Source organism: Ammospiza caudacuta, chromosome 3 (assembly GCF_027887145.1).
Source record: "Ammospiza caudacuta isolate bAmmCau1 chromosome 3, bAmmCau1.pri, whole genome shotgun sequence".
In the NCBI taxonomy this organism is placed as follows: Eukaryota; Metazoa; Chordata; class Aves; order Passeriformes; family Passerellidae; genus Ammospiza; species Ammospiza caudacuta.
In genome coordinates, this window is record NC_080595.1 from 14,508,884 (window position 1) to 14,523,182 (window position 14,299).

At 42.7% G+C, this 14,299-nt stretch overlaps 1 protein-coding gene across 6 annotated transcripts; it reads right to left on the minus strand.

Moving 5' to 3' along the window:
• Positions 1-309: 309 nt before the first annotated feature.
• On the minus strand, positions 310-14,162 carry TRMT6 (tRNA methyltransferase 6 non-catalytic subunit). Of its 6 annotated transcripts, none has more exons than XM_058802006.1 (11): positions 14,019-14,162; positions 11,565-11,692; positions 11,052-11,161; positions 8,835-8,926; positions 8,665-8,748; positions 7,362-7,486; positions 5,794-6,158; positions 5,478-5,563; positions 2,363-2,465; positions 2,194-2,280; positions 310-1,322 (listed from the first exon to the last, which is right to left on the minus strand). In XM_058802006.1, exons 1-11 carry the CDS (start codon positions 14,111-14,113, stop codon positions 1,149-1,151), a joined length of 1,449 nt encoding a protein of 482 aa, XP_058657989.1. In that variant the 5' UTR covers positions 14,114-14,162; the 3' UTR covers positions 310-1,148. The 6 variants fall into 6 exon arrangements, with proteins under 6 accessions (XP_058657989.1, XP_058657993.1, XP_058657992.1 ...); XM_058802010.1 differs by lacking the exon at positions 14,019-14,162 and adding an exon at positions 13,221-13,276; XM_058802009.1 differs by lacking the exon at positions 14,019-14,162 and adding an exon at positions 12,612-12,656.
• Between the last annotated feature and the right edge of the window lie 137 nt (positions 14,163-14,299).

Here is a 14,299-nt window from a genome sequence, read left to right on the forward strand (position 1 = left end):
TGTACCTGTTCTCCCAAGGGGAACCCTAAACTGCTTCTTTCCATGAAATAGAACCTGTTTTCAGCTAAGGCTGCCCTAAAAGAGCATTACTCAAAATACTGAATTTTACAGCTTTATTGAGTCTCAGCACTAGATCCCAAAGCTCCAGGTTCTGTCCAGACACTGATGAGGGAGTTCCAGAATGGAGGCCAAGCCCTCCTGGCCCTACAAGCTCCCACTGGGGTGTAATGGGGTGCAGCCAGCAGAATATTGTCCTCCTAAAGCCTATGCTGGACCTTTTCATTCCCAAAAAGAGGGAAAAGAGAAAACATAAATCTCTTTAGGGAAAAACACCCTGTAGTTTAATTGAAATGGCAAATGCAAAGTTAAAAAAAATTAATAAAAAAAAGCCCAACATCTGAAAGATCTAACAGTAGAATAAATAAATATACATACAGCAGTTTCCAAAATAGTCATATCTTAAAAACATACAGCAACTCTCAGAAAATGTCCTGGAAAGTGACAGACAATATTAATAGTGACATTGTTTAAATATTTAGTATTTTAATTTAAGAACATGCACTTTCTCCTCTGTCTTTATTTCAGAAAAATGTGGAGTCATGCTGTAAGCATGGGGTCATCTCTACTATTAGATTCCTCTTTTTATTGTTCCTTTGGAAAAAAAAAAAAAAGTATATGATTTTTCCTATTTATTCCACTTTCTTAAATCACAGAACAGAGCTGAGTTCTGTGTCCCATGTGGAGCAGATCACCACATGCAATCCTGAGGGGAATCCTCTGCTGCCTTTCTGGGAGAATGGAAAGCTGAGCTGGATGTGTTGATTCCAACTCAGCCTTTTAAAAAACTACCTCACATTCAGATTTGGCAACAAACAAACAGAATGTCTACACTGAGGCTTTGTCTGCTTTTGATCTTCTCTCCCTCTTGAAGTTCCTATGAGTTCAGTGGGATGTTTGCTCCCAAGGGTTTTCCTTGACATTCAGATGATGGGAACTGCTAAGGAGCAGGTGAGTCCTCCCTCTCCTGCAGCTCTGCTGAGTGTCTGACAGATGCACGACAGGCACAGCCCTGTGCTGCCACCAGCACAGGAAGGACTTGTTCTTTCACTAAACTGCTGAGATCTAAGCCATGAGTCATTCTCCAAATGTTAACAAGGAAGGTCTTGAAGTTTGCATCTTTTAGATGATGGCTCTTCCATCTTTAGTGCCTCTGAGTTACTGGAATCAGACTTGCCCTTCTCCAAGACAACAGTGATGCCAGACAGGAGGTACCCTCCACCTCCACTCATGGTCAGCTTGGGATGGCTGCGATCTGGTAACACCTTTAAAACAAACAACGACACCACAGCACACCCAGAACACACCCCACAGCCAGCACCTGTGAAAATCCACTCTGTGTGTGCTCATCATGTTGAGTCATTTCAGCTTGCAGGATAGGATGTAATTTTTTTCCCAGCCACAACAACAAACAGCCCTTTGGGAAGTGTATTTATCTTTGAAGTAGCTGCAGGGGAGAATCCAGTTATAGAAATCCATAATAATACAGCTGCTGCCTCACTGGCTACTTCTTCATGGCATTACCACCAGAAAGATATATAGATATAATAAATATCTATGTAAATAAATTAAATTTATATTATAAAGCCAAGGTTTGAGACCCATGAAATGCCATGATGTGCTCAAAAGTGAGGTACTCTGCAAGAAAGCACAGCTGCTGCACAAAGCAGCCTGAAGGGATTCAGTGATTTCCAGTTCTGTCACCTTTCTGCAGGCACAGCACACCTCTGTGTAGGGACTGTCCCTCCAGCTGTGCCCCCTCCTTGCCCTGACTGCCCCTGCAGGTCCCAGAGTTTTACCTGTGTCCAGGACACTGCAGTGCTGCTCTCACTGTTGCACCTGCACACAGGACCCCTGGCCAGGCCCACCTTGTGTGCACATCTAGGAATTATTAACCCTGTTACTCTGCTACAAATATTTCAGCAAATGTTTAATGAAATGCAAGCAAGTAAAGTCTTTCCATTGGAACTGGTGACAGTGAAGCATTAAAGCTCTTCAGAACAGCCCCTACTCCAGGGCAGAGCAAATGCCTGAGCTCAGACATGGTTTCAGCCAGTCCAACCTCTCCCCTATTTTCAGGGAAGGTTTTGCTCCCCAGAATTCCCTGGTTCTGGCAGCCCCTGCTGCCCTCCTTACCTGGTAGTTCCTCAGCCAGGTTTCAGACAGTTTCAGGTTGATGACTCCACCTCTTTCTCTCAGCTTGGTGTAACATTCCAATAATGGCTTAGGAAAACCAAAGAGGAGGTTACACAGCAGAATGGCACCAAGCTTGAACTGTAACAGCTGCAGTAACATCCTGATTTACCTCTTTGTATTGGCAGTAGACAACAAAAGGCCTCGAAGGAGCAACAAATTCCAATAAAGAAAGTAACAAGGGTGTGGGATGAAACTTGCTGGCTACAATTAAGCTGCAAAAAAGTTTCATGCACGTTAGTTTTCTGCTTCTGGAACCTGCTCACCTAGTGACATTTCCTCCTACTTAGCACAGCAATCAATTACAGCTTAAAAGTGTCTCATCAGCATGTTTTCATTGCTCTGACAAGTCCCCAAATGTAAAAACAAATCATTACTTCCTACTGGTGTAATTAAAAGGCTGAAGCATTGCTCCCCAAAGTGCAGAATATTAAAAGCATTGCAGGAGCACTCACTTCAGCTGTGTCAGGCTCCACAATAATTCTCAGTCTAAGAAATTTCACGTTCCTTGCTCTGCCCCAAGACCATTTTGCAAATACAATTTAAGTTTTGTGACTGCCAAATGTTGCTTAGAATGTAACCTCAGTCATGACTCTTTAGACTGAATAGTCCTCATTAAAAAGAATATTTAAATAGAGAACAAATCCTTAAAAGGCATGACTAAAAACCTTTTAAAAAGAAACTATGTCCTTGACAACCTAAAGCCTTCGTATTTTATTCTCCATCTTCATTTTAACATCACACAATAACTTGGATCTACAGATGGCTGAGATTCTCTACCACCATCTCCAGTTTTAATCCAAAAAAGTCACTGCTGAACTACACTGCAAGAAATGGTTGATAATTAGTTAATTAGCCATTAAGTTGTGCTTGTGCAGAAAGAAGGGGCTAATTAAACTCCTTCACAGTGTACAGAAACTAGTGAGATGCCCCACCAATTCACATTTGTTCTCCAGGGGAATGTGCAGCACTGGAGCAGAGTTAAACTTGCCTGGCAGAAGGGAGATAAAAATTGATGTTCAATTTTGTAAATACAGCAGAGATAAGGAGGTGAGATAATTCTTTTTCAATTGTTCCCACTTTGGTTGTTTGCCAGCCATGGCCTTGCAGACCATTTATTTCCAATGCAAACCTCAAAGGAGTTGTGCTCCATCATGACCCAAGCAGCCACAAAGGAAAGGCTCATCCTGTGCCTGGGAATGCTGCACTGGCACTGCCAGGGGCTCTGCCAGACTCCAGGAAGGGAAGTGAGGGCTGACGCTGGGAAAAGCAAGTGCTGCTCTTTCATATGGCAGCACAGATTGCTGCCTGCAGGGAGCCTGGCCAGGCACAAGGGATGCACTGGGTGAGGGGAACAGGAAGGGGCAGAGGGAGGGACAAGGTCTAACTCCAAACATTTGGTGTGCCTATAAACAAATTTCTGCTTCCACAGTGTCAGGAAAATGGCACAATCTATCTCTAGAGTCTTCTTTAAAAGAATACCAAATACCCAATGAATATCTTCCTTTTTCCCCTCAGCAGCCCAACATCAGACCTCAACTCTCACCAAAGGAATTGAACCAACAGATCCAGGACAAACAGTGTTTTACCACACCACAGCACAGAAGGTAGAAATTTAACTGGAATGGTATTTTCTACATTCAGTAATAAATACTGTTAAATTCAGGTACCTAAAGCTGGTACCCACCTTTGCCTCATGAACAGCTTTTCTTTACTCTGCCAGTAAGTGCCACCTTTCTCCCCACCTCCAATGTTAAGCACCCTATCCTTTTCCTGTTTCTCTTCTGCAAAAACCCCCAAACCCTTATTTTCCCTGTCTGTTTCTAGTCCTTAATTTGAAGCATTTTTTATTCCATGCCAAGTTTTCTGTGGTGCCTGATCTCAAGGAGCAGTGCCTAAAAAAAGGCAGATGACTGAAAAAAGGGGATCAGCTCTCTGGGACAGTGCTCTCAGGCACCATAAATTCTGTTTACCCCCATCCTGCTGGAGCCTCCCTAAAGCCAGGAATCACTCATCTCTTCAGCAATGTCATTTGTTACAGCTTTCATGCATTACAGAGGACAAAAGAAGGATAAAAGTGATTGAAAATAAATAAAGAGACAAATACTAAACAGGCCTCCTAGAACTGAATCAACTACTGAATGTGCTATTTTACAGGGAAGGAAATGACAAGTGAAGTCAAACATCAATTTTGCCTTTGCCAGGTCAGGCACAGACATTAATTATAGAGATGGTGCAGCAAACAGCAGAAACCAGAGCCAGACACTGCCACTGTTCAGGCAGCTCCATGGTCACAGGCCCTGCCACACAGAACTGCAGAGCTTTTTACAAACCTCCTTCAGCTCTTCAGTGCTTCAGGGAACACTGAATTACCTGGTTCTGCATGTTTATAAATTGTACCACTTAAATGTGCTACATGATGCATATCAATGAGCATGAGTTAAAACATTTCATAGTAGTAAAACCCAAAAATTATACACAAGCATTTGAAAATAACCAGTAAATGTGCAGTAAAATTTATTCAAGCAGAACAGCTTCATTTCCAGTGAACTAATATTCTTTGGAGGAAAACAAATTAATATGTTATTAAATCAACTGAATTAATGTTACCTGGTTAACTTGAATCACTCCAGCATTTGCTAAGAGCACAGTGACAAAGTCACACCCACCAAATGCTCTTACACTATTTTGGAGCTCAATTTCTAGGAATACATTGATTGTGTTTGTTTTTAATTTATGATATTAAATCTTTGTGCTAAATTGTTCCTCGGGAATAACTGATCCTGGGTAAAGCAGGTAAAATAAAGCTTGGATTTTTTTTCCTTTGTAAAAATGAAATTAGTTTCTAAAGACATCTAATTTAAAAAAAAAAAAAAAAAAAAAAAAAAACCCAGAACAACAAATTTAGTTTCACTTCAATGAAATGAAAACCTCAGGTTCTACTTTGCTAATTAGAATCCTGTTATTTTTTTGGGAGTCATTTTGAATGAGATTCTACCTGGGTTCTGGCTTTCTTTGGCTAGATCTTTTGCATTTTTAATATTTGCTCATATTTAGTTGACTTTTAGATCATTTCAAGCCATTTAAATTAAAGAAAAAAATCTCAACCAGTGCCTTTGGTGCCCCCAGTTCTCTGCTCCATCCCATGGCCCCCATGGTCTGGGATGTTTCAGAGCACTTAATTGGGAACACCATTCCCAAAGTGTGACAGCTCTAAGCAGACTCACCCATCAGCATTCTTCTCTCTCAGCAAAGCTGCAGCTTCTTTCAGCTTTTTCCTTCTCTCCCACTGTTTCATTTGCTTTTCCCGAACCTTTGAACAACAAAACAAACAGTTGGTACTTTAACTGGTAATTATCTATCAAATCATTATTGCCTGGGCTGCATTTTCAGTTTTTGAATCTTAATGTAAGACAAAAGACAATTTCCAGAGTTCCACTTAAACACCTGACTAAGCTGCATTTCAGCAGGGCTGATTCAGACAGCAGAAATTTATGTCCACAGATGTTGTGAAACCTGAGCAGCCACAAGACATATTCTTACATTTTCTTTATTTTCTTTTTCTTTGTTCTCTTTAAACTCTACATCTTCAGCACTAATGTCCATTGTGTCTTGTTCCTCTGTTGGATTGATGTCCATTGGTGCTTCAGGGGCAGGATCCTCCTCTGCTTCCTGCAGGGAACTCTGTTTCTCCTCACTCAGGCCATTGCTTTCCTCTTCCACCAGGGCATTCTCCTCAGGCTCTGCAGGCAGAGTCTCGGTACTGAATGTCCCAGACAGGAGACTCTGCACTTTGCTGAGAGGAAATTCATGAAGATTATCAAAAAAAGGTTTGGGAAATCCAAAACAACTGGTGGCAGCTCTAACAGGTCCCCCTCCTGGGTACATCTGAATGATGGATCCATAGCCTGTGGGAGGGAAAGAATCAAAACACATTGGAAAGCCAGAATTCTTAAAAATGTAAAATTCTTTCTAAAATGCTTAAATGAAGGGTCCATTTTAAAAAAAGGAAGTAAGCTGCCTGCTTGTAATCAAACCATCAAATTTAACAAGCTGTGGAAATATGCCTCAAGGTAGGAAACCTTTATTGAAAGGACAACAGTTACTGAAACACAGAAGGACAAGGTAACTCATGGAATATTTGTGTATTAAACATATACTAAGGATTAGCTCAGAAGATAATATTAGCTTCTTTCTTCTAATATATGAGCTGTTAGCTCACAGAAGCAGTGACAAATTGCTAGAAAAACCTAATTTAATAAATAATTAAAAGGCAAAATTCTAAAGTTTGTTACTTATTTACGGAGTTGCTTGGATAAAACCCAAAAGTTAAATTAAAGAGCCTTATGTGGCAAAGAATTTCTTCAATATCCAGGCCCTAAAGAAAGAGCTGTGAGATGTTAAACACACAAAAAATAACTAGTTAACTAAAATTGTATCTTATTTACTTCAAGAAGTAGCCCTATGGCCAAAAGCCAATCTGCAGTAGCACTGCCTGTGTGCTTCCCACAGCACATCACCTCCTGCCTTTCCAGGCTCCTGGAATAGATCTGTCACCTCTACCTGGTGTCTTAAAATAATGAAACTGATAACTGACTTCCAAAGACAAATCAGGAGCCAAACTTCTCCTAGAATAAGCTGAAGGAAATGTCACATACTTTCAAAAGACACACACTAAATCTGGTACAAGAGGAACTGCAACACTTCCAGTGCTGTCAGAATTCCAGTGGCACTATTCCTGTTTTCTGCCATTCACTTTCCTGGACTTCCAGGTGTCTGGGAAGAATCTCCATACAAGCTCTTCACAGCTTTTTCTGAACTGAATGTCAAAATGGTAAGAGAGGAACTAAAACAAATCTATGTACAAGGCTATAAATTTAATAAAAATTATATAAAGAATTATATCAAATCTAATTCTCATTTTTATGTTATTTTAAGTACTGAACAAAAAATCCAACTGATGCAAAAACTTTCCCCAGTGGAAAAACAATTTTTTCCTTGAATCCTGGAGGTGGTAAGAGCAGATTTCAAAAGCTGAGGGAGCATTTTGGAGTGCTGCTGTCAGCAGTGTCCCACAGGTGTGCATTTCCACCCCCCTTGGTGTGGCTCACCCCCCATTCTCTCCATCACAGCCCCCAGCACCAGGCCTGCACACGTTTCCATGACAATCATCTTGTTGCCAGCATGGATGTTTCCCAGAGTCAGCATCTGAGCCAGGGTGTCGTATCTCAGGTGGCTGCAAGACAAGAGGCATTGCACAAACATCAGTTTGCTTACAGACACTGCCCACTAGCCCAGGAGCCTGCCAAAAGCAGTTGGATTGCAGGTAGGTTTGGGAAAAGCATCAGTGACCTTCAGAGTCACCACACAAAAACTCATAATTACACAGCTGATACTGAAGAACTAGAACTGGAGCCAACAAGAAATCAGCCAGGAAAAGCAAAAGCAGGATGTGGAGTAGGGTGCCCATGGCAAAGTGGGCATCTTGTGCTGTGCCAGTCAGAGAAAGCAGTTTTCCAACCTTTGTTTGTTTTTTCTCTGGCATGTCAGCTTTGTAAAGAACAAGTGGTATGAATGCATCTCCTGATCCAATAAGGAATCCCCTGTGGTTTTCACCTGTTTTGCAGGAGCCAGCATCACCTGTAACCCAGGATCAAAACCCAGCACGTGCACTGAAGGGACTCAGTGAAAGCTACAGAAATTACAACTAATCTTCAATAGTAAAAAGCAGCCAAGGGCAGAGATGTTGGAAGGAGAAGGAAGAAGGTTTGAGAAGCCTTAAATAACATGTAGTTGAAGATTTTAAATCCCAGCATCATAGATCTACTATTCCTTCATTAAAAATGTATCAGTCCACTGTTACTGATATAACAGTTACTGATATAACAATACTGATATATTGTTACAGTCTGTAACAATATATCTCTTAGGTGAGGTGGGTGAAAATCAAACAGAGCCAGATCCCTGGAGTCATCCCAGGCCCCATCTGACTCTGACCCCAGTGTCACCCACAGGCTGTTAAACTCTGGAGATTTGAGGATTCTGAATCCCTGACAGGTTAAAGACAACAATTCCTGCCTGTGGTAAGTGGCTGTTACCTTGTTACTGAGCCAGAACCAAAGCAGGTAAGAGGTACCTTAGAAAACCACAGAGCTTCTGTGTGTGTGGGCATTAGCAAGGTGGTGTTGTCAGGGAAATGGTGAATTCTGGTGCTGCCTGCAGAAGAGCTCTCCTGTTTCTGCCCTATTAATTAACTGTCAGCATCACATTATCCTTCATTAAATCACAATCTTCACGTTCAAGGGAAAGAGAAGAAAGGTGAGTATTGTATACTTTGGTAGAGTGCAGGTATTTAAAAAGTATTAAACTATCTTTCTGTTGTCATTTGAAAAAAGAAACCATATGCAAACTCACTTAATTTTTCCAGGCTCCCTTGCATAGTACATGGTTGAAAGGATGCGAGTGGATGGTTTCACAATTGTAATAACTGCCTCATATCTGTAAAAAACATAGTCATGGTCTTACTTTAATCTCAGCAATTTAGGGAATTACCAAGTACTTTTCACAAGTTAAAATTCACTTACTTTTTTTTCTTCTTCTTTATGTATTTATCTTGAGCAAATTCTGTTTTGTCTCTGAACGTTGTACTGTTCTCTATTAACTGTTGAACTATTTCCTTGGAAGAGACAATTCATTTTTGTTATAGCTAGCATTTATTTCTCATTCATTTCATAGACAGTATTTTTTTAAACAAGCACTGAAAATATTTCCTTCCAGTAGAGGCATGTATAGCATGAACTTCTCCTGACACTGATGGAAAGTCACTCTCTGTTAACCAAAGGACCAGTGAGGCATTACACTGGCTATGTGCAGGAATTTAATCACACAGTTTTGCATAAAAATCATAGAAATGAAAATGTTTATCCTGGAATATTCAGTAATATTTCATTTAATCCAACTCCCTCTTTGGGTCTCTCTGATTCCAGCATCTCTGAGGGTACCTTTTTTCCCTGTTCCATGCAGTTAATCACCAGACATCTCCCTCATTCCAATAATTTTTTCAGTCTCACAAATTTTGCCACCCTATTGTACCAACTCCCCGCACAACGTCCAACTCCTTAGCATTTATTACTTCCTGCAATACTCCTCCTGATTTTTTCCCTTTTCTAGCTCCCAGGTCTTCCCAGAATTCCAGTTTTGGTTTCTTGGTCTCCCTGTTCTCATCTCCCCCCTTTGCCAACCCAACTCTCCCTCATGCTTTCAGATTAGAGCTGGAGAGATCATTGGGACCTCCAGCAGAACCCAACCAATCCCACAGGACTCTCCTTGCCTGGGGTTTTATCTCCATGCCAGCAACACAAGAACAAAAGTGCTGCTGTTTTGGGTTCTGTGATCCAAGTAGTTTAACTGCTAAAATTATGGGTTCTATTAAACATGGAGGGGACAAATGAAAAAAAGGAGTATTTTCAATTTGGACACTGCAGCTCCCCCTGTGTTTCAAAAACCTACTCAAACAACAGAGTGGTGCAAGAATTCCTCACTTCCTATTGGGCTTTTCAGGCCATTATTCCTTCAAACACTTAACATGTGTGATTAATGATTTGAAACAGGATCTCTTTCTTTTTTGCTTTATTCTAGGAAAAAAATAAATTCAGTGCCTGGGTTATGTTGTTTTGCAGGGTTTTTTTATGTTGCAGTAACATTTACAGTGAGGAAAGAGGGAAGTGTCCTGCATCACCAAGACACACCATTCACAAACAGGAATTCAGATTTTAACAGACACACAGGGAGGAATGATATCTATTGCTGCTAATGTAGCTCAAAATGAGTATTAGTCACAGTCCAGAAAGCAGAGTTAATAAAAGCACAGGAGATGCATGGCACAGGCTTGCTGAGGACACACAAAGTCACAGGGATCTTCTGCCATGGACAGTGAAAACAAAAACCATCAGAGCTGTCAGCCTGATGGGCACATTCTTCTCCAAGAGATCACACAACCAGCAGCACAACCATGGAAACACAGGAACCATTCCAAACTCCTTGGACCCAGCAGGCAAAAGCAGAAAACTGCTCCAAAGAGCAAGATGCAACCAGAAGCTGAACTTGAGCTAAGCATGAGCAATTTCCTGCTTTTCTTAGAAAGGTAAAGCAAAGAGCAGAGAGGACTGTGCCTGACAGAATGTGCACAACACAACTGGCTGCAATGCCTTAGGAACAATTTTAAATGGCTTACAGATCCCTTACTTTATGAAAGGTGCAGGCTTAAATCCCAACCCCTTTTCCAACAGAACACAACTGATCTCTTGGGAACACTCTGAGTTTCCCAGGTGCAGATAAGGAACCAGCATCACCCCTGTGTGGCAGGCACACTGCTGGTACGTTTATTACTCAGTGTCATTTGATAAATCTTCACTGCTTGGCCATAATCTTTTCCTACACCTTTGACAGTTTAATTATTGCACAATTTTAATATCTCTGTAATACAGAAACAGTATTTTGAACCTTATACACAAGCAAAACTAAATGGTGATTATGTGAGCTGTACTTTTTTATCTGTTATGACTTCTGATGCCACAAAAATTTATTCTTTACTCTCCTCTGACAAAGTTGCCAACCTTACATAAAGTTTTCTCTGAAAACAGCTTTAGCATTTTTGTAAAACCAAAAAAAAAAAAGACTTCACCAGATGAACCAAGAAAAAGCACGAAATCTATGCACAGATAAAAAGAACATCCTTTTTCACAAACTAAAATATAACCATCAAGGTAGCACAGAAATGACACCAAAACCTTATTTTTTACCTGTCCTTTAATACCCTTGTCCTTCAAAGCCTTTATGTCATCATGAGTCAGTTTTTGAGACTTCCCATCGTCAACTATGTTACGATTATCTGTCCCTGCTTCCTTTGTTTCTGAAGGAAAAGGATATAGATTTGTAAAGTCTACCTCCAAAGAAGTGGGAGAAACACATGATTTTAGTGTCACAGAAAGCAGATTTCTCGTGGTTAAACACACATTTTTCATGGCCTTGCAAAGGACAGCCTAAGCAAGGAAATGTAATATATGAGGTAGAACTGAATGTCAATAAAATCACCCAGACTGAGGCTCAAATCTTCTCCCACATTAAAAAGATTATTTGTTACAGGACTAGTGCAACCACTGACAAGACAAAACCATGCACTTCTATGACAGACAGAATATAAGCAGCATGTAGTTAACAAATGATTATTAGAAAGCTTTCCCAATTTCTTTGGTATCATCAAAGAAACAAATGAATTTGAAATAGTTTTTCCAACTGCCAATCCCCTGGGATACCTGTGCTTGTCTCTTCCACCTCTTGCTTTGGCTGGAGGTTTCCACCGCTGGTTACTTCAAATGTAGTTCCATAGATGTGTCCGATAGCATTATCCAGGTAGAACCACTGCTTCTCAAAAATTATTTTTCTGAAATAACAGAACAGTGAGTAATACTTAAAGCATTATTTTTAATGTATCTAAAGCCCACTATACTTGAGTCTAAACTACAGCTTTATATATGACATTTTCATGTGTATCCCCAAAGAAAAGCAGGACAAGACAAAGAGTGAAATTAACCACAAAGCCCACATTGAACTGAAACTGGTCAGGAAAAGAGCAAGGAACTTAAATAAACCATATAGGAAGAACTTTTTTTTTTTCAAGATCAAAAGAATTTTCAAATGACAGATAAAATCAAGCTATAGCACCTATCAGCATCATTTTATAGAAAGTCAGAAATATATTAAATCCAAGCTGGGTCATGTAGAGTAGTAGCAAAAAGATGAGCATGGTCCTGTATTTTGCAAAGCTCCTCTGAAATAACGTTTGCCATAAGACTAGGAAGAAAACAAGCAGCAATCCTTGAAATGTTTCATTAAAAGAAATTTAATTTACCATCCTTTTCATTTTGATTGCACCAAGGCAGGTGTGCATTTTATCTTCCTTCACTAAAATCAGGATCCACAAAGCCTTCAGCTTTCAGGCTGACCAACAAATACTGCCTTGCTATCCCTGGAAACACCAATCTTGGCAAATCAAACAGAGCTATGCCACGCTCACATTCAAGTCAAAACTTGCCAATATGAGCTGTAATTATGCAAATTATACTCAGCACTAATACTGAACATCATCATTTTCAAACCAGTGCTGTTCAAGCACAGCATCTTTCAGTCTCCATCCTACTGAATAACCTGGCCACATTACACAAGTGCCAGGGGAGAGCCCAGGCTGTGCCCAGCAGTTTCAGCCCTCCCAGCCGGGCTGCAGGCGCTCTCCTGTTGTATTTTGTTGTATTTCATATTTCTAGAGTCCCATACTGTTACAATCATATTTCTAAAGCCCATACCTTCTAGCTGGTTTTCTCCCAAGCAGCTCTTCTCTGCCGTGCAGTTCCTCATGGCTTCAAAGAGGCTCCTCCAGGGCTCTCGACACACCCCCTTTTATCCCAGCTACCTTCATGAGCCACAGCTGCTGCCCAGCTTAGGACTTCGCAGCTGTAGCTCGTTTAGAATAGCTGGGACCCACTTATCCAATACACAGATTCTACAGGGACTCTCACTACATTTCCCCCTTTTTTCTATTACTAACAGATGTATTCAAATACAATATAGATAATTCAAGTACAACATATACATTTCCTTTACAATACATGTTTTATCCCGAGACTCAAAGGCCTCGTACAACACACACATCTTCTTGCTCAAAGGCCATTTCTCGCAGCTCCTGGCTGCCACAGCTCCTTAATTCAATAGCTATGTTCTTCTGCAGCTCTTGGCTGCCTTTCCCACAGTCCTACAGCTCTCAGGCTGCTATACCTATCTTCCACAGCTCTTCAGGCTGCTACAGCTCTCAGGCTGCATACCTCCATCGCGTCGAGGTCACAAATTGTTGTTATCTTGTTGTATTTCATATTTCTAGAATCCCATACTGTTACAATCATATCTAAAGTCCATACCTTCTAGCTGGTTTTCTCCCAAGCAGCTCTTCTCTGCTGCGCAGGTCCTCATGGCTTCAAAGAGGCTCCTCCAGGGCTCTCGACCCACCCCCTTTTATCCCAGCTACCTTCATGAGCCACAGCTGCTGCCCAGCTTAGGACTTCGCAGCTGTAGCTCGTTTAGAATAGCTGGGACCCACTTATCCAATACACAGATTTTACAGGGACTCTCACTACACTCTCCTACTGTGCCAGCTGGCCCGGGAGAACAAACGGGAGCGCTTTGCTGGCACCAAAGCAGCAGCAGCCGGAGCGGAGCAATTACGGATCCCCGACAGCACCTCACACACACCGGCAATTACCGATCCCCGATAGCACCTCACACACACCGGCAATTACCGATCCTCGTTAGCACCTCACACACACCGGCAATTACCGATCCCCAATAGCACCTCACACACACCGAGGGCCGCGGCGGGCGCCCTGCTCGGCTCCGCTCCCACCGGCACCGCCAAACCTCCGGAATCTCTTCCAAAGTCCTATCAGCAATGCGGCCAGCACATCTTCCGGGTTTAAGGGTTTTTTTGCCACAGGGACAGAGACGACATTAAAACCTTTCCCACCGCCTGTCATACGACTCTCGTGGGGCCGCCATTCCTGCCTGGCGCGGGGGTACCGGGACAGCGACCGGCACCGGCACCGGGACCCCCTTCCCTCCGGCGGGGCCCGCCACAGCCGCACCGAGAGTGGCGGGGGCGGAAGGCGCAAACCGCAGCCGAGGCACGGAGCGGCACCGGGAGCCGCGGGCGCGGCGCTCACCTGCGGCGCAGCACCGACACCGCCTTGAAGACCTCGTCCCGCTTGAGCACGGCGCAGTCGCCCTCACGGATGCGCGCGCTCGGGCCGCCCTCCATGGCCGCCGCTCGCGCCGGGCCCCCGCGCACGCGCCGGACCCGCGCGGGAGGGGCCGCGGCGGACGCGCCTGCGCAGTGCGGCAGCGCGGGAGGCGGGAGCCGGCGCTGAGGGCAGCGAGGGCCCGGGGCTGTCCGAGCCTTCCCCGCGGTGTGCTAGGGACGATAGGGCCTGCCTGCCGCCCGGTG